The 25,637-nt window shown below is 41.7% G+C and overlaps 1 protein-coding gene across 2 annotated transcripts in view; it reads right to left on the bottom strand.

Moving 5' to 3' along the window:
* The window catches only part of LOC116646755 (contactin-associated protein-like 3), a 174,845-nt gene that overhangs the window by 131,593 nt on the left and 17,615 nt on the right, over positions 1-25,637 (bottom strand). For both annotated transcript variants that reach the window (XM_032427683.1, XM_032427684.1), the window contains exons 2-3: positions 13,153-13,263; positions 4,389-4,582 (exon numbers count right to left, since the gene is read on the bottom strand). In XM_032427683.1, coding sequence (XP_032283574.1) covers positions 4,389-4,582; positions 13,153-13,263 — 305 coding nt within the window. The remainder of the gene's footprint in view (positions 1-4,388; positions 4,583-13,152; positions 13,264-25,637) is intronic.

Here is a 25,637-nt window from a genome sequence, read left to right as displayed (position 1 = left end):
GAAGGAAGGAAGGAAGGAAGGAAGGAAGGAAGGAAGGAAGGAAGGAAGGAAGGAAGTTAGTTCTGCACATAAAGCAGGGAGCACTGACAAAAGCAGTTGTTACAGGACACCCTGCCTCTGGGGAGCCCCTGGTTACTTTGTGGTTGCAGCTCAGATGGCTCATGTACTTCTCTGCCTCAACCTTTCCAGGTGCTCTGAGTTTTCCATGGATGGAATCCAGCATTTATCTCTATTGTCACTGAGACCTGCAGTTAAAGGCACATGGGACCACCTTAGGCTCAATAGGGCATCATCCTTGTACAGCTTTGTGGGGAAACAGTGTTAAACTTCTTCTCACTCTCAGATTTGGCACCAAAAGCCTCCCACTGCATACAGCATCCCATGGTTGGCTAAGGTTTCCATATCCTTAACTACCCATCTGGTTGAGGTCTGAGAACAGCTTTCCCTTAATTCAATCCAACAGCCCTTTATTGAGAAACCGTAATAGGCCTGGGCCTCCGGGGAGATCACTTGCTGACCTAATGGCTCTCAGAGCCCAGGAAGGGAAGACACGTATGGAAAATCCAATCGCGGTCCACAATGGTAAGCACAATCAATGAAGTATGGTACAGAGTCGCTGTGATCAATATGCTGTGTGTGATGAGCTGGATGGTTAAGAGGGAGACACCCATGTCCCCAACAAGGCTGAGTACACAGAAGTGACTGATAACAGAATCGTCGAAGTGTCGCTCCCGTTCTGCTATAAACCAATCGGTCTCAGAGCTGAACTTGGAACTGGTGAGCCTGGCACTGGCCCAAGCCCCATGTCTGACCTTGCAGACCCTACGGACCCTTTCTGCAACCACCCCTGTGAGGTGGGGCTTGGCTCTGTTGGGTTGTCTACTCAGTAATAAATGTATGCACCTAGACCTGAAATAAACCAACACGATTTAAATGACTGAACTAGTATGAACCTATGTCAGGTGGATTTCCACTTCAGCTCCCAGCAAAGCTTCCTACTTAGCAGAGTGCCTACTTCCTTGCACACAAACACTCTTCCTTATTTCTGATTCAAGTTGTTCTTATCATGATTGGACACGGTTCTTATCCCTCTTTATTTTGAAATCATGGATGGGTCTCATGATTTTTCTATTTATACCAAGTAACCATGGTTCTTTTAAACCTGAATTCAATATTTGGGGGTTTTTTTGGTTATGCCACATTTCAAACATATGTTAAAAAGCAAACACACATGTACCTGTGATCCGGATTTAACAAGGCGAATATTTCGCTGCAGGTGCCTCAGCTCCTTCTCTCAAATAAATAAACCACTGCAGATGTAACAAACAGCCCCCCATCCCATCTGTCTTGTTTCCAATATTTTCTTGTCATTTCTTCTACCTTAAATCTTTGGGAGTCACCTTTGTTGCTCTCGTAGAGCACTACAAGGTTGTTGTGTCTTTCAATACAATAGTAATTAGCCTCGCTAATTAGTCGACATTTTCTACTTGGTTTAGGCTGTAAATTATCCAAAGTAGAATAAAGTTCCAAATGGTTTGCTATTTCTCTTTTATTTTCACCCGGGGACCTACTGATAACACATTTTTTCAAGGCAAAAGAAATTTATTCAATAGAATTATTTATAATTCTATAATGGCGGGATGGGTTAGCCCGGTGATGGGTATTAAAGAGGGCATGTATCGCATAGAGCACTGGGTGTTATAGGAAATTCACTCTCAAATTAATGGCAGCAATCCATAGATTAAAAACAAGCACCTGAAGAATGGGTAGAGCCTCTGGGAGGGTCTGTGCTTCAGGATTAAGAGCAGGTACTCTGTGTGAGAGGGGCCAGAGAGCAGCCAAATCAGCCTGATCTTCTTCAAGAAACTGTAGGTATAATCGCACAATTATCAACTAGTGCTATTCACTGTGGTCAGAGTCAGCCATATACAGAGACAGGGGCAGAGAGATTAATTCACTTAAGCTGTGGTGATGGCTGAAGGAAATGCAAGGATGAGTCCCTTTCCTAGAGGAGATCAAAATGCAGAAGGAATGCCCGCACTGGAGCTTCAAGAACCCCTGAGCTGAGACAAAGGGCTTCAAAGCCAGGCAGAGCAGGGAGCTCAAGAGAAGTGTTCTGCCAAAAGGTAGATTCCACTCATGCATTCATCTAGTAAACATTTACCAACTTTCTGCTCAGGCCCATGCACCATGAAGTGCTCGGGACACAGAGGGAGAAGGTGGGTCTCTGTAAGCGAGCTCCCCAGGTGTGGGACACCAGTCCTGACTGAGTAATGGCCGGTAGGACTGACGGGTCCAAGCATACGTCCTCACTGCGTGGTCTAGGATCAATAATGCCACTATTCTTGACCCTTACTTCCCCTGGGCTCCTTTAAACAAGGTGCCAGATGGTGGTGCTTGGATATGGTTCACCCCAAGCTGCTAAGCTGAAAAACAGGAATTGTCACAATTTTGCAACCATGTATTGGGGCGGGACGGGGGTAAAAATATGAACCTTGATTAATACAACTAAGAATAAGCATGCATTAACACCTGATTTCGAAAAAACAAGACTTCATTTGAAACAAAAGTTCTCCATATAAATTGATGCTTCATTAAGCTTTAACTGTTATTCATTCTTAATTAATGTTGACCTTAACCCTGGTTTAGACCTGGTGTTCTTAGAATCAGCTCAACATCAATATCTACTTCTGATCACACATTTGGCAAATGCCATGTTTAGGGTATTTAAGTCAGCCAGCCCCCCAAGCACAAATTCTCTCCTATTTTGTTCTTTTACCTAATATTAGACAACTGACTACTTCTAAATTCAATTCAAATCAACATTTATTGATGAACTATAAAGAGGTCCAGAGATAAAAAATTAAATAGACCATAACCTATGAAGTTATACTAAGTAACAGAGTTCTAAAGAAGTTCAAATGAGGCCAATTTGTTACCCAACGAGTATTAAAATTTTGTTGCTTGTTAGTGTTACAGATTAGCTACGAGCTAACAAGTAATGGCTTTTTCCCTGCTACTTTTCCTCTTACCATGACAAGAAAATTTTTTAAGAGTTACATAATATCCTTAGCCTAAATTAAATGGAAGCTAAACTGTATATTTTTTATTGTGAGTAAATAGTCATAATATAAAATTTACCACTTTGGCCACTTGTAAGCATGCAGTTGTATACCATTAACAATCACACTGCTGGGCAACCATCACCACCATGCATCTCCAGAACTTTCTCATCTTCTAAACTGAAACTCTGTCCCCATTCAACAGTAATTCTCCATTCCTCCCTTCTGCAAGCCCCTGGCAAGCAGTTAAAGTGTATTTTTTTTAAAGATTTATTTATTCATGAGAGAGAGTGCGTGTGAGTGGGGAAGAGGGGGAACCAGAGGGAGAGGGAGAGAGAGAATCTCAAGCGGACTCCCCACTGAATGCAGAGCCCGATGCGGGGCTCGATCCCAGGACCCTGAGATCATGACCTGAGCTGAAACCAAGAGTCAGAAGCTCAACTGACTGAGCCACCCAGGTGCCCCAAGTGTTTTTTTAATAATAAGAAGAAAGTAATTCCTTCCCCACCTGACAAATCTTCTTCAGGCCACACCCCTCCATCCATTGCCCCATCAACCAACTGCAAACGAGGCCAATGTTTACCACACTCTACTCTCAGAGCTCCTCCTTCAGGGCAGACTATGATTTGAAGACTCCAAATGCTGAATATGTAATAAACTTCATATATTTTAATATTCAAAAAGTCAGGCAAGCAAAATTTAATTCTTCTCAAAGAAGCAAGGGTATGTCATCAGAAGCAGAAACTACGTCAGCGGTGTAAGATAATTTAAAGTAGTTATGATTCCAAAGAATCCTAGAGATCTATCCCCCATGAATTACAAGGGGCCACACAAGTGCCCAAGTTCCTGCTGGAGCTGGACCTTTGTCCCTCAACACGCCATCATCCATAGGGAGACTGCCCATTACGTGTATTTTTAAATGTTTGGGGTCCTTCAGAAATCTCACTTAATCATTAGAGGACTCAGAAGAATGAATTTCCTTAACTGAACAACAGCAAGGTGATATCAGCTACTGGATTATGGAACAAAAAATACAGTAGGTTGTATGTGACTTCATTCCTTCGATTTCACACTATGTTAAGGAATAATGGGAAGACGTTTTTCCATATTTCACTACAGTACAGAATTGTTTTACTTTTACTTATTTCATAAATTATACATGGGCATCGTATTTTAAAATGCCACACGTGTCTTATATTCACTTGAAAACATTTTCAAGTACTTTAGGAGACTCCATCTCTATATTTGATCTGACAGATTTGTGGCAACATGGAGTAATTGGTGTAATTCATACTCTGACAAAGGTCTCTCAGTGAAGGAACATACCGAGATGCTTTCTTCCCGTCGATACTGCTTCCAGTTCCTCCCGCCGTCACTGAACATGAGGACGTAGCTGGTCACCCAGTCAGAGCTCCCGTACCCTCCCTGGGTGGCCACAGCTGTGACCTCCATTCTCTCTCCAAGGTCAATCTGCAGCCACTGGTATTTATCTGACACAAGTGGAGACCAGCCACCAGCCCCTTTGAGTGGAAAAAGAAACAGGAAAAAATAGTAAAGGGAAAGAATTCTTTAAGAGCTACATTATCCTGTAAGAATGGGATCATAAATAAAATTTATGAAAATCATAGTTCCAAATTCTAGAACATATAACCCCCCATGATTACACACACACACACACACACACACACACACACACACACGCATGCACTCAAAACCACGGGTTAAGTAAAGAGATGAATCCTACATTCATCATTGATTGCTTTGGTTTTGGCTCATAACCCCTGACTCTGCTGTCCCCCAGTCCCACGCAACAGGTGGACAACTAAACACCATGTTTCCCACCATGTGGCAATATCAGCTTAAAACTAGTGTCTTTACTGGCCTGTATGTATGACTTACCTTTGGCTGGACCTAAAGGAAAATATTCAGACCATGGTAGAACTAGAAAAGCTTATTTCTGGAATCCGAACATGAGGAAGTACTGTAGTGAATGTTGGGATAAGAACAGTGGTGATGGCCAAACCGTACACTCGATATGCTTACAGATTCATGCAAGAAACAGGCATTTCAAAGAACGATCTGAAATGCAGCGTGGCAGGGACGGAGGTGAAGGTTTTTCTGTGCAGGGAGGGAGAACTCTGAGAGGCCGCAGGGAGGCTGAGGGAGAACCCCGAGCGAGTGAATAAGAAGGACGTTCTCAGGTATTGGAGAGAATAGCCGCAGAGCAGAAATCACGATGCTTTGTTTGGTCCAGTGAGAAACAGATGAGAAACAGAAAAGTTAAGAGCTCCCCAAGGATGTGCTATTGACATATTTTGTTCTTCTGGTGTCACAGAAACATGAGTTTTGAATTTGGATTTAGATGTCACATTGAATTTTCTGATTTTAAATTAATAAGCAATAAAAAATTGGAAAATAAGCTTGAAACACCTTCTGGAACCGGTGTTTTGCTAATTATCTGTGTCTAGAAAACACGAGTAATGTAAACAATGCCTAATATGACAAAAGGAGTCTTTAAAACAATTTTTCTGGCACTGTTCTGACACCGCACTTGAGGTTCTCATAATGAGGTCGAATGCATTAGACTTGATTGTCTATGCATTAGATCATCGAATGCATTAGACTTGATCGACATTGAGCGTCTTCTCGTGAGGAGCTCTTACTGACACCCACACTCGGTTTGCTAATGCCAGTAGGGCTGAGAGTATGTCAGGAGGTGTGTGACATGGTCACAGGATGGCTGGGAGGGAAATGGAAGTGGGGCGCTTGCATCAGGGTGTGGGGCGTCCCCAGGAGGTGGGCACGTACATTTCTTCACCACGTCCTCCATTAGTCGCACAACGTGTTCATGCACGAGCTTCAGTAAAGTCTAAAGCTCACAAGTTCTCTAGAACCCAGATTCTTTCTCATTTCTTTCTACCCTGGTTTCCCGCACTGAATCTTTGTTCAAATATTCCAAATTTTCCTCTCAACTCTACCGCAAGCACAATGCCTTTTCCTTGGACCCAGAAGCCCAAATATGCTGCAGTCTTGGTTGTTCTGTAATGCATTTTTAAACTTTGTATTCTGAAGAGCTGCAAACATGATATAGGGGATTCCTGTCTACTTTGTACCCAGTTTCCCCCACAGTTAAGATCTTACGTCATCGTGGGACTTGTATCAAGACTAAGATATTTACACGGGTACGATATTAATGAAATGATAAACTTTATTTTGATTTCCCCAGTGTTCCCACTAACTCTATTTTTCTGACCCAGGATCCTGTTTTGACATTGAGTCTCCTCTGTGTCCCCCAACCCATGACAGTTTTGCAGTCTTTCCTCGCCTCTCATGACAGGATTGGTTCCACTGTTTTGTCCGAGGGTCCCACTAACAGTTGATAAATGGAAGTCTTTCTGTATTCTCTCTGAGAGCTAACTAACAGTCTGAGGGACATTACTCTGCAGCTGGGTGTGATTTTATAATAGTCACAAAAATAAACTTAAAAATTAGGCGTTGGCATTTAGCTGATCATTTTAACGTGGAGATTCCACGTTTGAAATTCTCTATGGATCAGTTCAAATCTCCGACGAACTACTCCAAGTCCTGTATCCTAGCTCATCCTAGTTGGTAGTAAAGTTCTGTAGAAGTACTGATGATACACTTGCCCACATTTCGCCATCCTTCCCTGCCAATTTTAATCTCTCTTGAAGCCAGGAAGTATCATCCGCATGGCATCACCCGCGTGGAGAAGCACAGTTCAGTAAACACATCATGGTGTCTCCAGCATGTTGCCTCGGGGCTGGCCTCTCCCACAGGTGCAGCGGCCCACCTGCCAATCAGGCTTCCACACGCGCAGCTAAGACCCTGAGCATCTCCTATCCCTCACCTGCAGTGAGGACGTGCTATGGTGTGCAAATTAAGCTCTTTGATTACCGAGAGGCTGTGATCAAGGGATGGAACAGCAGAATCCCCTATGCCAGGGGGCGATTCGCTTTAGCGGGATAACACGGTCCCCCGCAGTCCCCAGATCACTGCCGGGTGCTGATGTGGGCTGCTGGGCATTCCCTCCCATGTGCACTGCGGACCGTGCGTTCCCACCACCACCTGCCTCTCTCCCACCTCCGCCAATTCCTGAATAAAGTGTCAAAATGTGTACAAAGGAAAATCTATCCAAGGGGGGCCCACTTGCACAGAACAAAGTCCCAGTGCCTGGGAGGTCACCCCACACGAAACATCCTTCTCACTCCTCAGGAAAATGTGGCACGTTGGTGCTGTAAGGAGGATGCGGCGGGAGGATGTGTTAAGCACCCAGTGTTTTCTCTCCCATCGGTTGCCGTGCACTGAAGACAAGGGGCTGTCACCGCCGTGGCTTCTAGGTGAATGAGGGGCCACAGCCCCGGCGCTGAGCTTTCCAGTCACCTTATTACTGAAGGGTCTGTTGCCTGCCACTTCACACCAGATAGAGGTAAGACCGTGCAGTTTATCAGTAACCCAGTATTGTTTGCTGACCACCAACCAGACTGTATTTTATATCGATCTGTCGCAAGGTTTCTGTTTCTAGTTAATCCTGTGTGACTGCTTCCCCTGCCTTTGGTTGGCTCAGACACAGGCAGGGACGAGTCCTCGGGGAGAGGAAAGGTTGAATGGGAAACTCTCAGCGGGGCCTCAATTACTCTGCCCACTGATCACGATGACAGTGACCACGGCTCCTGGTGGTCACAGGGCATGTGCTCTCACAAACTGTTGGCTTTACACAGAGAAGAACATTACCTGGGGGAGAAAAGCCAAAGCTTATGCCTTCTTCAACCTTCAACAAATACCAGAGCAGCAAACCGTGAGAGACTCTTAACTCTAGGGAACTAACTGAGGGTTGCTGGAGGGGAGGGTGGTGAGGGGATGGGGTCACTGGGAGATGGGCATTAAGGAGGGCACATGATGGAATGAGCACAGGGTATTGTATGCAACTGATGAATCACTAAATTCTACCGCTGAAACTAATACTACGCTATATGTTAACTAACTTGAATTTGGAAAAAAAAAAAAAAAAAAGATACCCATGGAAACAAAAGTCAAGTGGGTTAATTTGAAGTGAACAGACCTACCCATCCTCAGGGCATCTATATGCAGAGCAGATAAATGGCTAAGCTGCAATTGTTGCCAAGGGAAGTCTCCCCCCACGATCATTACTCCATTGTCCCAAATGGGATCTCATCCAGCGATGGGTGCTCTTTCCTCACTTACACGCATCTCAGTCCACAGAAGATTTACTCCAAGTTCCAGGCGGGGCCCAGCGTGCGAGGGAAGAGCAGGAGAGAAGCAGGAACCCCTTGCTTCCTTCCCCAGGGAGATGACTGACATCCCCAGGAAAGGGGGCCCGGCAGGCAGACGGGCTCCATGGGTGGGTGCCCCCCTGACCTCCCCACTCAGAGGTCCTCGCGCTGCACACGCTGAAGCCTGGGTCAGACCCTGCCCATGTTACTGGGGGGATTAAAGCATTTGCTGCAGTTCTGATTCCTTAGGAGGCAATTCCAGCTACCTCCTGGTAGCATTTCTAGCTATCGGGATGGAGTAAGCCCAGAAACCCTGCTTCTGGGCTTGCCTAGGTGTGCTCTGCTTCCCTTCCCGTGGCTTCCTGCACTCTGCTAGCAGCCTGAGCGGGGGGGACAGGACGTTTCCCACAAAATGCATCCAGAAGGGAAAAGTCAGCGGCAGCTGTCTAATTGTAAACCGCATTCCTGTGCAATGTGAAGATACCCTAAAATGGCCTTGTAAACAGACCCTTCAGAAGTTAAATACAAATATGTGTTCACTGGTCAATCTGAGATTTGTATTAAATGCCAGTGATCTTGAGGAAAAGAAAGCACCCTGTAAGCATTCACGTGTGCACCCTCCCCAGGGACAACTTGCCGAGCCCTTAGGCACCAAGCATTCCAACTGCGGCTCTTTTTGCATAAAATAAACAAAAATCTGTCAATCCTGTGTGTTTTGTTTTGCTGTTCTCACATCGATTCCTGATCACTTGTTAAAGGAACATACAGTAGAGAACCACTGAGATCTGAGCTGATCCGAGGTTCTCCAGCTCTGATTCGTTTGAAGTTCTGCACTGACAAAACCGTAAGATGATTCTGCTAATTTCTCACCTTAGAAACAGAACAAGAATTGCCCAGCAAGCCTATAAGAATCCAAACAAGTCATAAATCCCTCATTTGTGACTGAATAAAATGTGTGACTGAGCTTATTCATGTCCCGTGAAATCTCTAGGTTTACAAGGAGCGCGGCTCTGGGATGTGTCCTAATGCTATGAAAGCATCATCTCAGCGGCCCCCTGAGTTATGCAGAACAGACAGGATATCCGATCATCCTTGAGGCCAATCTGAACAGCGGCACCGCCCTCTGCTGTGTGCAGACCAGTGGGGAGTCCAGGCCGCCTGCAAGACCAGGAGGCCAGGCCAGCACGGGCAGCTCCACCACCCCCAGCGCTCCCCACGGATGCTCCGCTGCTTGCTCTCAAGGCAATGTCTCCTTTTTAAAAAAAAAAAAATATGGTGGAGGATCATGTCAGGAAATGCAAGGGTGAGATGCTCAGAAATAAAACCATGACAACTAAATTATCCACCCATTTGTGACTGCTTGTCAGCCAAATGCCTCTGGAAAAAAAAAATTCCACTGATGCTAAAACTTGCATTTTCTTTAAGGATGTTGTATGGCTTAATTCATAACAATTTGTAAGCACGCCGTGAGAGCCTCCGATGAAAAGAGTCGTGTACCAATTACCTGCTATACAAAATAGAATATCATAATGAATGCAAAAAGGGTGAGGCTTGAGCCTGGCAAAATGTGCATGCTGCTGACGAGCAGCACTCGGGGTGGGGGCATTCAAGGGATGGCACTTGAATGTGTCAGAGCAAAGCCCACTCCACCAGCTCCCCGTCAGCCCCTAGTCCAGGCAGGTCTCCCTCCACGTTCATGGTAGCAGAGCAGGTGACCGCAGGGCCCACGGAGAGGTGCCAGTGGCCTTTGTCCCTGGCTATGGTCTTCCTGGGTCACAAATGAAACATGCGGTTCAGGACTCCTGCGTTGATTTCAATATGGCACCTGTGTACCAGTAGGGATCCCAGGTGCCTCGTCAATGACTGCTAACTGGACCTTACCACTTTGGCAGGCATGAAGGTCACCTTAGCTGGTACCTCATTTGCCAGGAATCCTGGGCAGAAAAAAAAGGAAATTCCTAGAAGGGGCAATGCAGTTGAACGTGACTGGATGGAAAATCAATATAAAGATTAAGTGTTTTTGTCTTTCCTTAGGGAAGTTATTTGAATCACAGCCTTTATTCCTAAGTAAATTCTCAGTTGTTGATCTCCGCTCAAGTCATGATCCCAGGGGCGTGACATGGAGCCCCGTGTTGGGCTTTGCGCTCAGCGTGGAGTCTGCTAGTCCCTCTCCCTCTGCTCCTCCCCTCACTCGCATTCTCTCTCTCTCTCTCTCTAAATTAAGTAAATAAAATCTTTAAAAATAATAAAAATAAAATAAAATTATGTACTGACTATTCTCTTACTACCCTATACATCAGGTAGATGCAGTGATCAGCTACATATAAAATCCCTGGCAGGAGCCATGATAGTTCAGATACTTCTATTTTTCCATAAAAATATTTGAAAGCTCAAACACTGCTGGGCAAAATAAGAAACTAGGAAGGTAAGACAGACCACCTTCTTTACAACCTCCAGGTACCATAACATAGACCAAGGATATTTTAACCATATAATCAGGTAGTCTAACATGATTTCCATCACCAGGTCATGCACTGAATTTTCAAAAAAGCTAAAACCCCTACATATGAAGAATCATCATCATTATTATAATCATCCACATTTTATACAATCCACATTTTACATCATAATATCCTAAACTGAAATGAACTAATCTGTTCTCCAGCATTTACAAAGGCAAAAGAAATGTCAGGAAAGAATCTGGAATGCTGGCTTTTATTTTTTTTAAGATTTTATTTATTTATTTGAGACAAAGAGAGAGAGAGCACACAAGCGGGGTGAGAGGCAGAAGGAGAAGCAGGCTCTCCTCTGAGCAAGGAGCCCGATGCGGGGCTCGATCCCAGGACCCCACGATCATGACCTGAGCCGAAGGCAGATGCTCAACCCACTGAGCCACCCAGGCGCCCCTGGGATGCTGGCTTTTAACAGAAAATATTCATAGATAATCCTTCAGAAGGAATACTGATAAACTGTGCTGTCTGAATCTTGCTTTAGGAATGGGTATGAAATCAGATGGTAAAATGAAGGAATATTTAGTGAAATGTGTATTGTACACAATCAGAGTAGCAACAACCACAAGAAAGAACCTCGTCAGTTGATTGCCACGCTCTTTTCTATTTTTTTAAGATTTTACTTATTTATTTGACAGAGAGACACAGCGAGAGAGGGAACACAAGCAGGGGGAGAGGGAGAGGGAGAAGCAGGCCTCCCGCCAAGCAGGGAGCCCGATGTGGGGCTCGATCCCAGGACACTGGGATCATGACCTGAGCCGAAGGCAGACGCTTAAAAGACGTGCCCCTGATTGCCATGCTCTTAAAAAAATTAATTTAAATCTGCAAAGAGAGATCTGGATATAGTAAATACATTTTATACTTACCATTTTACAATGGCTGCTTTTCATATTCTAAGTTATTTATTTTTTAATTAAATGTAATGGAAATAAATTCATCTTAAACATTGGGATTTTCCCTTCCGATGCTTATCAACTTTCCAGTGCCACCACGCTGACAGGACCGGAGGCCTGAATCATAAAGATATTCTGTGTATGCAAATCAGAAACACAATACACAGGCCCCTTGGGATCCTTTAAACTAATTAAGTATGGTGCTTATTTAGTTTTTACAGTCTTTGGGCAACCACTGGAAAGTTTAGATGTTAAGCTGGTATTAGAGTAACCACCAGACCAAAAATAGTAAATTTGATCATTTAATTATTAATTGAAAACTGGCTTCAATGAGAAGATATATTCACTGGAGTACTGAAAGTTATCATGACTGATGCTTCGTAAATATCTGGAGGAGTAATTATCTGGCCAGAAATGCTTCTTCATAGTAAAAGGCCATGAAGGTGGTCATCAGTGGGCATGCTCTCGCCACCTATACTCACCAAAATCCTTCACTGTGTCCTTACTCTGCCCTACCAGTCTAATTGATCATTTGTGGGGTTCCCGCATTTGATTTTTGAGGACACAATAAAACTCAAGCTATACTTAAACTGTAATCTTAGAAATACCAAATTAAGGGAGGAAAATGCTCCATTCCATAGTAATATCTTCAGAATTTACATTTACATGGGACACAGTCAATTTAAAATTTTACTTTCTGAATGAATCATTCACCAAAAGAGTTAATCCATCCCTTTCAAAGGCAGTAAAACATTTGAGTTTTCAGCGTATGTATTAGCTTATTCAATCTGCTGAACTATTATTCGGGCAAAAGGGAAAGTAACTTAGTCCATGACACTCAAGGAGCAAGAATGAATGAATACCTCTTCAAAAAGTAAGCTCTCTTCCCACGGATATGAAGAGAATCTATTTTCAACAAGAGCCTTTGCCCAGGCTCCTCCCAGGCCAGGTCCTGGGATGGAGCTGTCTCCCCATCACTATCCCGTGGGCAGCTTCACATTTCACTGATGCCAGCCAGTGGCTTGCTGGTGTTCCCCAGTGCCCGTGACGCTGGCTCGTTCGTTTGTTGTTTTAGTTACCCACGATAAGCGTACTTGACTAGTCACCCATCCATAGAGTGCTCTAAAACTAAAAAAGGATGATAAAATAGGAAATACTCCAGAGCCTCCAATAATTCCCTTCTGATTTGCATCTCATTTATGATCATTTGCAGGCCATCAACAGGCAAGGGAAATGTCAGAACAAACAAAAAAGATGAATACTAAAGATGAAGGAAGCTAGCAAATGATCAAATGTTGAACCTGCTGCTTCATCTTCATTAAACTGCAATATAATTACTTTTTGAATCATGAGAATGAATATTAAGTAAGAATGATCGTTGTTCTCTCTGAGAAAGAATCATGATGGATTAACAACAAGACCGTATCGGACTCACCATCTCTGCGATTAAGACTTGCAAACCCCGGGCCGTGGCTGCTGGACAGCTCCGACGAGCTGCTGAAGGACTCTCGCGGCAAGGTGGATGCCAGCGGAACATCACAGTTATCTGTGCAGAAAATACCAAATTCAGATGAACCCCCTGCTCCAGGCTTTCCCGTCTTCTTCCCTCCCTCCTTTCCTGCTTCCTTCCTACTCTCCCTCCTCTCCTTCCTTCTTCCCTTCCTTTTTAGTTAGCAGGCTAAGAAAATGCTAGAACCTGTGGCAAACATCAGTCTCCATCAGAGGTGTGTTAGTAAATGTTTAACAACAGGCTCTTAAAGCCCTGATTGGTAGCATTTGCCATCTTCCATGGTGCAAATACTCCCATCATGGGCAATTCCAAGCTGTCAGCGTGATGTCACCAACCATGGAACTGGAAAGAGATTCACACGTGTCACGTCATTCTATAGTATTTCCACCATGCAGATCCAAGAGACCGAAATAACCTCAAGAGCATAGGTAATAGTAAGATGCCATGACATAGAGTAATAAGTGGTGAGTTTGGAGAATTTACCTTTGTTTTTAACATGATTTACTTAATTGTAACTTTATATAACTTAATCTTTAATAATGACTGTGTTTTAACAACTGGCTTACAAAATTCATGAAAAGTTAACGATTGGCTCTTGCTAGCTACTAAAAGTTGGTTCCAGCCCACTGCCCCTCAATGGATAACTATTAGAAGAATTTCCTTTAAAATCAGGAAGAAGACTTTAATAGGCATCACTGCTTCTGTTGAAAGCTGCTCTCAAAGTCTTATCGGTACATAAGAGAACATTTAAAAACTAAAAACAAAGAATCGGGAAAAAAAAAGCAACTGTCATCACTTTCAGATGATACGATTGTGGAGGTAGAAAATCCAAAATTAAGTACCTGACTGGCTTAATAGCTCAATACCCCCAAAACTGATTTCATTTTAAACTCTAGCTGGGGTTAGATGATAAATAGAATAGCAACTAATAACAAAACACATAAAGTATCTAAGAATGAATCTTACAAAACTGTGCAAAACGTTTATGGGTATTATTATAAAAACTGTATTGAAAGACATTAAAGCAAAACCGCATAAAATACAGACTCCAGTGATCACAACCAGGAAGACAGTATTTTTAAAGTCTCAGTCATCCCCAGTTTGATCTAAAGATTCATTAGGAGTCCAATCAAAAGCCCAAGAGGCTTTTTCATAGAAATTGAATTGAGGAACCATGACTCAGGAGTTCGTAACATGGGGCACAGATATGATTTAAGGAGCCTGTGAAGACAGAGAAAAACTACATCTTTATTTTCATTAAACCCTCAGCTGAAATTCAGCATTTTCTTTAATCATGAGCATAGACAAACCACAGCATTTTCAGTAGTGCCCATGCTTTTTTGTTTGTTACCATCATAAGTTACAGATATTCTTATAACAATCATTGTCACAGATATCTAGAAATATCATTCATGTTCTTCCTTACTTCAAAATAATCATTATTTATTCTACTCACCAGTAGATTTTGTTATTTAATGTGCTAATAACTAAGGAGACTTATTATATTACTATTTCTAATTTATTGATATCAGCGCTTCACTGTAACTGGCATATATATATACATATATATATATGTTTTACACATTGCTCTGAGAAGGGGACACAGACTTCAACAAAGTACCAAAGGGGTCTGTGGCACAAGGAAGGCGTCAGAAGTCCCTGTGATGGTGTGTACACTGGAAGCACAAAGTGTTGAGTTATTACTGGGATATTATTCGTACTTCAGAAAACTCCAGAGGAGGAGGGTTATCTACAGTTCACAGTCAACTGAGCTAACTTGAGTATTAGCCTAGAAATCTCTCAGGGGTAGCAGCATGTTGAGCAGACCTGCATTATTCTCCCCCTATGCAGAGGGTTTCTGGAGACCTCACCACCACCTTGAAGTCACACAGCAGACTGAGGGCAAGAGAGGATTATTCCCATTAACTGTGTGTCTCAGGAAGCCTTCTCTCTTCCCAGCCCTGGCCCCACACAGTGTCCTTTAGGGATCTGTCCTGATGCCACCCTCTCCATCCCCTCTGTTCACACTATTGTCATCTCACCACTTATGGTCTCCCCTGAAGTTGGAAACTGAATGAGAAGCTAGCACAGATTTTGGAACCGGACTTGGGTGGGGTTGGCATTTACCAGGTTTGCCTACTCTTGGGAGTGTCACTCACCCTTCTCTAAGCCTTGGTTCTCTCCTCAGTTCAATGGGAAATCACACAACAGGACAATGAAGAGACACACAACTGTACAGTGAAGAGACACACAGCTGGACAATGGGAAATGGGTCACACAACTGGACAATGAAGAGACACAACTGTACAGTGGGGAATCACACAACTGGACAATGATGATGTCCCATAATTATACAATGGAGAGTCAACCCCCACAACTGTACAGGGGGGAGTTACACAATTATACAATGGAAGTCACAGAGCAATATGGCAGGGGGTACAATGGGGACTCACACACTAAGAGGACTGCTGAGGATTAAAAGTATTTGCTTTTATTATTCTCACTATGGTAAGACACACTTTTTAAGTTCCTTCAAATGATGCTATAACAGGGCGCCTGGGTGGCTCAGTCATTGAGCGTCTGCCTTTGGCTCAGGTCATGATCCCAGGGTCCTGGGATCGAGCCCCGCATCTGGCTCCCTGCTCGGCGGGAAGCCTGCTTCTCCCTCTCCCACTCCCCCTGCTTGTGTTCCCTCTCTCGCTGTGTCTCTCTCTGTCAAATAAATAAATAAAATCTTTAAAAAAAAAAAAAGATGCTATAAGGACATTTTCCCCATACAGAGATGTAAAAGACAGTGTTCAAAGTTCCAAACCATATTGTCATTTTTTATTCTTTCTTCAAAGAAGGCATATGAAGCTTAGTCTTTAAAAAAAGAAAGTAATAGCTTGTGTGCTGTAATCTTTCTTGGAAGAACAACTTATAAAGTTTATTTTAAAATGACAATTTTCTTTATAACCCTAACTTAGAGGCTTCAAAAACAGTGTTCCAATTTATGGCAACATAGTAAAAGTTGAGAATATGTGTGGTCAAAAAAAAGTGGTCACATCCTTACAGGGAACCTAGAGAGGAGCTACTCTGGATTTGCACAGTGTTTTTCAGGCATTCAGTGTGTTTCTAACGAAACTTAATCCATGTAAGGTGAAGGCTCAGGAGCCATCCCAAACCTCCATTATCTTTGTTTTCAACTTGAAATGTCTATATTTTCTACTAAGATTCCTGAAGCAAAAATTGTCAAGACCCAACTTAATTTTCTTTTTCTTGGCATCATTATAAAACACTTGAATCCAACTAAGTGAGTATCACTCTTACGAATAATCTGATAAATATTATTTCTATCCAAAAAAAATATAGATGATTCCTGAAATGTTTCAAAGCTACAAGAATTATTCACAAATTATGGTTTTTAACAAGTGAGATTGCAAAACAATTTTAAAGAACCACTATTTATCACTTAGAGGGAAAAGCAAGTTGAGTACAAATTATAAGCTTATGAGAAATAACATATGAAAATAGACAGAGAATATTACAGTTAAGCTAAAACAATTTTACTTCCCTTCATAATAACCACTCATATTAATGAGAGTGATTCTATGGAATAATCTTAATTTTGAAATGCACTCATCCTTCAGTGGTTCAAATGTACTCAAGGTGAGGTTCTCGGAGAAGCTTACGAATTCTAAAGGAAAAGTGATGGTCCATTGTCATGTGTTTTAGAGAAAAAACAAATACACCACAATTGTTCATGATTTATGTATGACTCAAATCAGAGTGCTAGGGACATCCTTGTGTGCATTCTGATATAACAAATTCATATTTATGAAATACTCAAACCTTTTCTCACTAGTTGTACCTGTTACAATGCCATTTTAATCAAAAGCCTATTGTATGTCTTACCTACAGAACAGCCTTAGACTGAGATTATAACAATATTTCAGCTTCTGTTTTTGAAAATTATATATTTTTCCAGGTGAAATCTTAGAAATTTGGAACTTCACACAACTGGGGAAAATATAACTGGCTTAGTCCTCCCAATCTAAGTGAGCTGATCTGAGGGTTTTCCAGGCTCTTGACCTCCTTCTAAAACTACTTAAATCTACCCCTCCCCACAAACAGAAAACTACTTCAGACAGACTCCCTTAGTTAACCACAGCCCGTTGGTAATACATTTGCTCTGGTTTCTTTGACACTTCAAATTCAGTTTATACTCGATTGTGTATAAATGGTATATTTTCAGGGTGCATTATCTTCTGGATGAGATTAAAAATTCCTCAACACAGAAAATTCATGTTTGTTTGTTGCTTGTTTTTCACTCTTCAACATATCATAATGGACTTCAGACCCTGGAATGGAAGAGAAAGTATGACACAAAGTCCCCTCGACTTCTGGCCCTACTTGCTTCTCCCACGTGGGCAGCTCGAATCAAGGCCCAGACCCACGCAGTGGTGCCCCTTGGCCACTGGACCAGCAAGAACATCTGAACTCAGAAGAACCTGAAGATACCCGGGAATCTTTCTCTCTGAGGAGGAACGAGGCCCAGAGCTAGGTTGCTGCTCTAATATCCACCATTCCTGGTGGCCCATCAAGGCCTCTGAGAACTTTGTGAACATCTGGGGCCCCCTCCCCACCTTTCCCAAGGTGTGTGCTTACAGAATCCCAATCCATACAGATTCCCGATCCATGTCTTCAGCACTTTGGACCACAGTGCTGAACTTGGCCAAGTCTTTGGGGGCACTGGCCAGTTTCCAACCCTCTGGTACACGCATAGTGGAGCGGAGGTAATGCCCCCCTGATAACCTACAGGACATTCCAAGTTTGTAAGCATGGCATGCAGGATGCTCTAGTGACCCTTACATAATTCTCCAGCTCCATCTCACCCACCCCCACCCTCACTTGCCCCTGAAAATATGTGCTGCTGTGTGTTCAGATCTGCAATTATCCCATGTGGGTCTATACTTGGCACCAATTGGGCATCCCATGAGTTTGAACAACTGCGGGTCTGAGTTGCTTCATTTCATGATCCTCAAAGCCAGCCTGTTAGGAATTCAGGTGGAGGAAAGCAGAGGTGATTTCAGATTTCTTGTCTGTTCCAATAAGTTATGATGCCAGTAATAGAATATAGTTAAATCTCTGTGAGAACAAAGTCAGAAAGGGCAAATTACTCCAAGTTCCTCGCTAATTTATTTATTTCACCCGTGCAGAGAGTGCATGCTTACCCATTAGCACAGTCCAAAGTTAAGCACTCTTGTTTTTACTTCTAGGCTTCCTTTCCTATCGTAACCTATGTCATGAATTACTCCAAAGGTTTGGTTTAGGTTCACTGTATTAAATCAGAGCTATTTAATGAATAGATCTAGATCCAGATGTTGCCTGTAAAATTATTCCTCAGCATTGAAGGATTCACTTTTTATTGTAAGTCAAATGGTAACACTACAAAAACAATTTGCCATTAATTTTAGTGGTGTGATATAGCAAACTAATACTCATTAATTGCAACTATTATTAAGTATAAATTTGAAATAATTATTGTTCTTATAATTAAATTATACCTCATATTCCCTCCAGCTGAGTGAATTCATACTGGTAGTGTTTCCTTTTTTAGATCAAAGCATTTGTAAAATGTTTTACATATTTTTGAGAAATTTTTAAATTACAAAATAGTATATTCGAAATGCTGAATCCAAATGGTAGAGAAGATGTAACTGGGCAAATATTTGTTAATCAAAAGAGCTCCCTGCCTAGTGATCTGGCTTTGAAGTTCCAGAAAATCTGCAACTCAAAAGCACAAAATCACTTTTGAAAAAGTCTTCTTGTTAGAGCACAAATCAATAAAATTGAAAAAAAGGAAATCAATGGACAAAATCAAAAGCTGGCTCTTTGAAAAGGTCAGTAAAAGATTCTAGCCAGGCTAGCTTAAAAAAAAGAGAGAGGTCACAAATTACTAATATCAGAAATGAAAGAAAGAACATCACTAGAGATCCTGCGGACATTAAAATGGATAATAAAGAAATAATATGGACAACTTTATACCCACAAATTTGATAATCTAGATTATGAACTAATCCCTAAATGATACAATCTGCCAAATTCACACGAGAAAGAAGACAATCTGTATAGGCCTATATCTATTAAAGAATTTGAATCTATAATTAATAACTTTCCAAAACAGGAAGCACCATGTCCAGATGGCTTCAGTGGTAAGTTCTACCAAATTTTTAAGGAAGAAATTTCACCAATTCTCTACAAATTCTTTCAGAAGCTAGAAGCAGAAGGAATACTTTGTAATTCACTTTATGACAATTGAATTACCCTAATACCAAAACCAGTCATAGATATTACAAGAAACCTATAGACCAATATCTCTCATAAACATAGAAGCAAAATCCTCAACAAAATATTAGCAAATTGAATCCAACAATGTATAAAGAGAATTACACACCATGAACAGGTGTAATTTAACCCAGGTATGCAAGACTGATTCAACATTCAAAAAGCAATTAATGTAATCCACCACATCAATAAGCTACAGAAGAAAAATTACACAATCATATAAATAGATGCAGAAAAAAAAGTATTTGACAAAATCCAACACCCATTTGTCATAAAAACTCTTAAACTAGGAATAGAGGGGAACTTCCTCATCTTGAAAAGGAATATCTACTGAAAACCTAAAGTTAAATCATACTTAATGGTAAGAACTTGAACCTTTCCCACTAAGATCAGGAACAAGACAAGAATGTTCCCTCTCCCCATTCCTTTTCAACATCCTATTGGAAGTCTTAATTAATGCAATTAGACAAGAAGAGGAAATAAAAGGGATATAGACTGGGAAGGAAGAAATCTTTGTTCACAAATGACATGATCATCTATGTAGAAAATCCAAAAGAATTGACAAAACAAAAACAAAAACAAAAACCTGGAAGCGATTATAGCAAGCCCACAGGATATAAGGTTAATATACAAAAGTCGATTGCTTTCTTGTATACTAGTAATGAACAGGTTGAACTTGAAATTAAAAACACACCACCATTTACATGAGCATCCACAAATATGAAATACTTGGGCATTCATCTAACAAAATATGTACACAATCTATACAAGGAGAGCTACAAAACACTGATGCATAAAATCAAAGAACTAAATAAATGGAGAGATAGTCCACATTCAAGGATAGGAAGATTCAATACTGTCAAGATGTCAGTGTTTCCAATTTGGTCTATAATTCAAGGCAATATCAATCAACATCCCTGCAAGTTATTTTATGGACATCAACAAACCAATTCTAAAGTTCACGTAGCAAGGAAAAACTACCCAGAATAGCCAACAGAATATTAAAGTTAGAGGACTGACACCACCTAGCTTCCAGACTTACTACAAAGCTATGGCAGTCAAGACAATGTGGTATTGGCAAAAGAACTGACAAAACAGATCAATGGAACAGAAAAAAGCCCAGAAGTGGGCCCTTTTGACAAAGGAGCAAAGACAGTCTGTTCAACAAATGGTCTGGGAACAATGGGACGCCCACATGCAAAGTCATGAGTCTAGACACAGACCTTTCACCTTTCACAAACATTAGCTCAAATCAATCACAGATCTAACTGTAAAATACAAAACGATAAAACTCCCAAAAGACAGCACAGGAGAAAATCCAGATGACCTGTGTTTGGCAATGACTTCTTAGATAGAACACCAAAAGCATGATCTAGGAAAGAATTGACCAGCTGGTCTTCATGAAAGTTAACATTTTCTCCTCTGCAAAAGTCACCGTCAAGAAAATGAAAAGACAAGTCACAGGCTGGGAGAAAATATTTGCAAAAGATACATCTGACAAAGAACTGTTCACCAAAATATAAAAAGAACTCTTAAACTCAACAATTAAAAAAAAACTCCATGTAAAAATTGGTCCAAAGACTTCCAGGCACCTCAACAAAGAAGATTTGCAGATGTCAAATAAGCATATGACAAGAGGCTCAACATCATATGTCATCAGGGAAATGGAAATGAAAACAATGAGATACCACCACATACCTATTAGCATGGCCATCACCTGGAACAGTACCGACATGAAATGCTGGCAAGGATGGAGGGCAAAAGGAACTCTCATTCATTGCTGGTGGGAATGCAAAATGGTACGGTCTTTTTGGAAGATAATTTGGCAGGTTCTTAGAAAACTAAATATACTCCTAGCATGCATTCCAACAATTGCACTCCTTGGTATTTACCCAAAGGAGTTGAAAACTTAGGTCCACACAGAAACATGCACGTACTGTTTATAGCAGCTTTACTTGTTAATTGCGAAAACCTGAAATCAAACAAAGTGTCCTTTAGTAGGTGAATGGATAAAGAAACTGTGGCACAACCAGACAATGGAATCTTTTCAGCACTAAAAAGAAATGAGCTATCAAGCCATGAAAAAACATGAAGGAACCTTAAATGCATATCACTAAGTGAAAGAAGCCAATTGAAGAGGCTACATACTGTTTGATTCCAACTATATGACATTTTGGAAAAAGCGAAATTATAGAGACAGTAAAAAGATCAGTAGCTGTCAGTGTTTAAGAGGTAGACAGGAATGAATAGGCGGAATGCAGGGGATTTGGGGGCAGTGAAGCTACTCTGTACGATCCTGTCGTGGTGGATACATGTCTTTATACATTTGGCAAATCTCATAGAATATACAACACTGAGAGTGACCCCTAACATAAATCATGAACTCTGAGTGATAATGATGTGTCAATGTAGGTTCATCAGTTTGAACAAATGAAGCACTCTGGGAATGATTGCTGATAATAGGGGAGGCCGTGCATTGGTGGGGAAAGGGGGAATATGGAAAATCCCTATACTTTGCTTAATTTCACTGAGAACCTAAAACTGCTCTAAAAATAATGCCTATTAAAAAGCAAAGTCTTGGGGCGCCTGGGTGGCTCAGATGGTTAAGCATCTGCCTGCGGCTCAGGTCATGATCTCAGGGTCCTGGGATCGAGCCCCACATCGGGCTCCCTGCTTGGCGGGGAGCCTGCTTCTCCCTCTCCCTCTACTGTTCCCCCTGCTTGTGCTCTCTCGCTCTGTCAAATAAATAAATAAAAAATCTTAAAAAAAAAAAAAAGCAAAGTCATTCTTTTTATCAAGAACTGAGAATTTACTTAAGAATAAAGGCTGTGATTCAAATAACTTCCCTAAGAAAAGACATAAACACTTAATCTTTACATTGATTTTACTCCAGCTGTATGTCAAGAAGCCTCTTTGCGAAATTTAGCTCTAGCACTTGGCCGAAAACCTCAAGTCTGTTCCTTCCTGGTTTTAAAATCATGCAAAGCTGTGTGACTTCCAAACCTCAGAGGAATCACAGCCTTGGGGGAGAACTGTTCCAGTTTTCTCACGGGTTGCCCTCCTTCCGCACCCTAAGGAGCCAAGGATTTGCACCTGTTTGAAAGGCCAAATTTTAAAAATCCCAATTATTATCCACTAAGGTCCCCCCAAAACTTATATTCAGCAAAAGGCACGGACACCCAATGGTGACTGTGATTCCAGAATTACAACTGGTGCCATTTTAATGAATCATCCTGCTTCTCGTATAGGATCAGCAGGTTTTGTAAAGAACCAATATTTATCTTTATTTCCTCAGCTTCTAGCGCAGGGCCTGGCACTCGGTAGGCCTCTGATAAATGTGTGCTGAATTAAATTGGCCACAAGTTGGAGAACAACTTTCTTAAATCTCCATATCTAAGTTATATTTCATCTTGACACATACTGAGCTTACACCATCGGAACAGCCAAATTCATCCTGATAGGAAAAGCCTGGCATCCTCATTTCCGGGCCAGGGGCGGGGCCGGTGTGTGGCAGTGAACACGGGTAAAGAAGGGGGGTCCGCACCAGCACGAGGGGACGGTTTCACTCCTTTCATTCTTGCTCCTGCCTTCACATATCAGTAAAAGTCAACAACCCACCACACTCGGGATATTTTTCAGAAAGAATTCACAAACGGAAAGAATACAACATCTCTGCATGAGAAGAAAGTATCATCTCTAGATGTGTCAAGATTGTACAATTCTGTGCCATACAAATTCAGGGGGAAACAGGCATAGCAAGAGTTTCTTGGACACTGATGCTCAAGGGACCTTTCTTCACCCATGAAATTATGTGGCTTCCCCACAGGACTCGGAAGGACACAGAGGTGCTCTGGCTGAAGGGTGGCATGGGGTCCGGATGCTGCACCTGCTGAGGACTTGCCCAGGCCCCAGGCAGGACCTGCCAATCCCTGACATCGGTGAGCATCTGTCAGCAAACTTGAACACCAGTAAAAAGCACCTGGGGCATTTTTAAATATTGGCATTCTCCCGCCCCCGCCATTCTAACTTAGTGAGTGTGTTTTACCTTGAGCCCCACCGAACCAGAGTATTTCAGATACAACTGATGGGACTTTTGTGCTCAAGACAGACACATTCTGCTCTTCAGAGGACAAAGTGCACACGTGCAAACCTCGACTGTGGGCAGAGCAGCTCAACGTGGCCACCGGTTTTCATGTGAGCGGCCGCGGCACCCGTGTTGTGTTCTGTGGGCAGCATTTAAACTAGTATTGGCGAGTTGGCGGGTAAAAGACACGACTGCAAAAATCCGAAACCCTATCATGCTCCTACCCGGAAGGACGCACTTGAGAAAGCCAGCTGTTGACTCATCTTAGTATTGATGTTGCCCTACACGTTTTGTTTAAAAAGATTTTAACTATCCACAGCTCATTAACTGGAGAACTGCCTTGCTGGCACATAAATCTGAAATATCCAATTCAAGGGGCAAAGTCTAATATCCCACAAACTATACTCACATTGTTAAAATGGTCACAGAGCAATCAAGTGTGCCTGTTCTTAATTTTTCTGTTCATACATTGTTCGCACGAATTACCAAAATACTGTAATTCTCATAAAATCACATAGCTTCATTCTGTAAATGTTGCTCCTCCATAGGCTGCTATACTTTGCTTAATTTCACTGAGAACCTAAAACTGCTCTAAAAATAATGCCTATTAAAAAGCAAAGTCTTGGGGCACCTGGGTGGCACAGATGGTTAAGCGTCTGCCTTCGGCTCAGGTCATGATCTCAGGGTCCTGGGATCGAGCCCCACATCGGGCTCCCTGCTTGGCCGGGGAGCAATAGCTAATAAATATTTCTTGAGTGAATAAATAATTTATTTTGAAACTTGGCACAAATTTTTTAAGTTTCTCAATTTTCTCCACCCCAAATTTGGAAACAAAGTTCCTTCATTCCCTCTCTACTGTATGATGGTAAAGCAATTGAAAAGTACAGCACAAAGTTTTTAAACACTTACGAAGAAACATGAAAGGGTTTAGATGTTCATTTATATTGTAAGGAATGTTTCTCCTGAAAGTCGACGTGACTTTAAAGGACTTAAAAATGTTAACCAAAAAACCTAATGACGTCCTATCATATTTGATCCACAAATATTATAACCAATGGTTGAATTTTTAGGACAAAACTTAGGTGACGTGAGAACTTTTTATACTATCTTGGAAAGAATATTTGTTATTTGGGCATTTTCACTGGAAAGAATTTAAAACAATAAAAACAAAATAACTAACATATCCCCAAGCTAAAGACTCACTGCTTTATAAGAATGAGAAACAGAATACACACCATTGCAAAGAAATATGTATTTTGTGCTTTAAATAATCAACTGGGAGGTTCAAAAAGCTTGTGTGACTGCAGATGAAAGTCTGGTCACGAGCTTTGTTCTGTAATTTGGATACACTTGCCTTTTGTTCTCTCTCCCTCCTCCCTCCTATCCTCTCCTTCTTCCTTGTCTTCCTCCCTCCCTCCCTTCTTTCCTCTGAGAGAGTCAACAAGGGATAGTTGTTCAAAACAGATCTGCAGTTGGTGGCAGCAAGTACAATCAATCCAGTCCAAGCACGAGTATTTGCACATGACCCTTCCACAAAATACCATTCTTCCCCATTTTGTTGGAAGGGGAAAAACACAGGGCAGTAATTTCTTTGTAGAGTTCCAAGAATATATACAAAATACATGGGGGGAGAAAGGAAGGTTTTTATATTATGGAATTTGATATATTATGGAATTTAGATGATTCTTAAAGTTTCAATACAATCCACTCACGGTTAAGTATTTTCTGGTCCAACCCACTGAGGTGCTAGTATAGTACAGCATTGTTGTTTAATGTAATGTTTACCCAGAAATTATTTAAATTTAAATAGTAACAGTTCACTGAAAACTTGGGTCTCTGCCCAAAAAATTTCCATAAAACAATCATTTTGTTTAATGGTTCATGTTTATTCACAACTAGAGGCCACTGCTGTTACACAAGTGGAAAATCCAATCATTTTTAGGAAGCATGCGTGTACGTGTGAGTGTGTGTATATGTATATCAAGTAAATGCAAACTTA

The sequence above is a fragment of the Phoca vitulina genome, unplaced genomic scaffold (assembly GCF_004348235.1).
Source record: "Phoca vitulina isolate PV1807 unplaced genomic scaffold, GSC_HSeal_1.0 scaffold37, whole genome shotgun sequence".
Classification (NCBI taxonomy): Eukaryota; Metazoa; Chordata; class Mammalia; order Carnivora; family Phocidae; genus Phoca; species Phoca vitulina.
The sequence above is the reverse complement of the archived record's forward strand: the minus strand, read 5'-3'. Positions and strand labels throughout refer to the sequence as shown.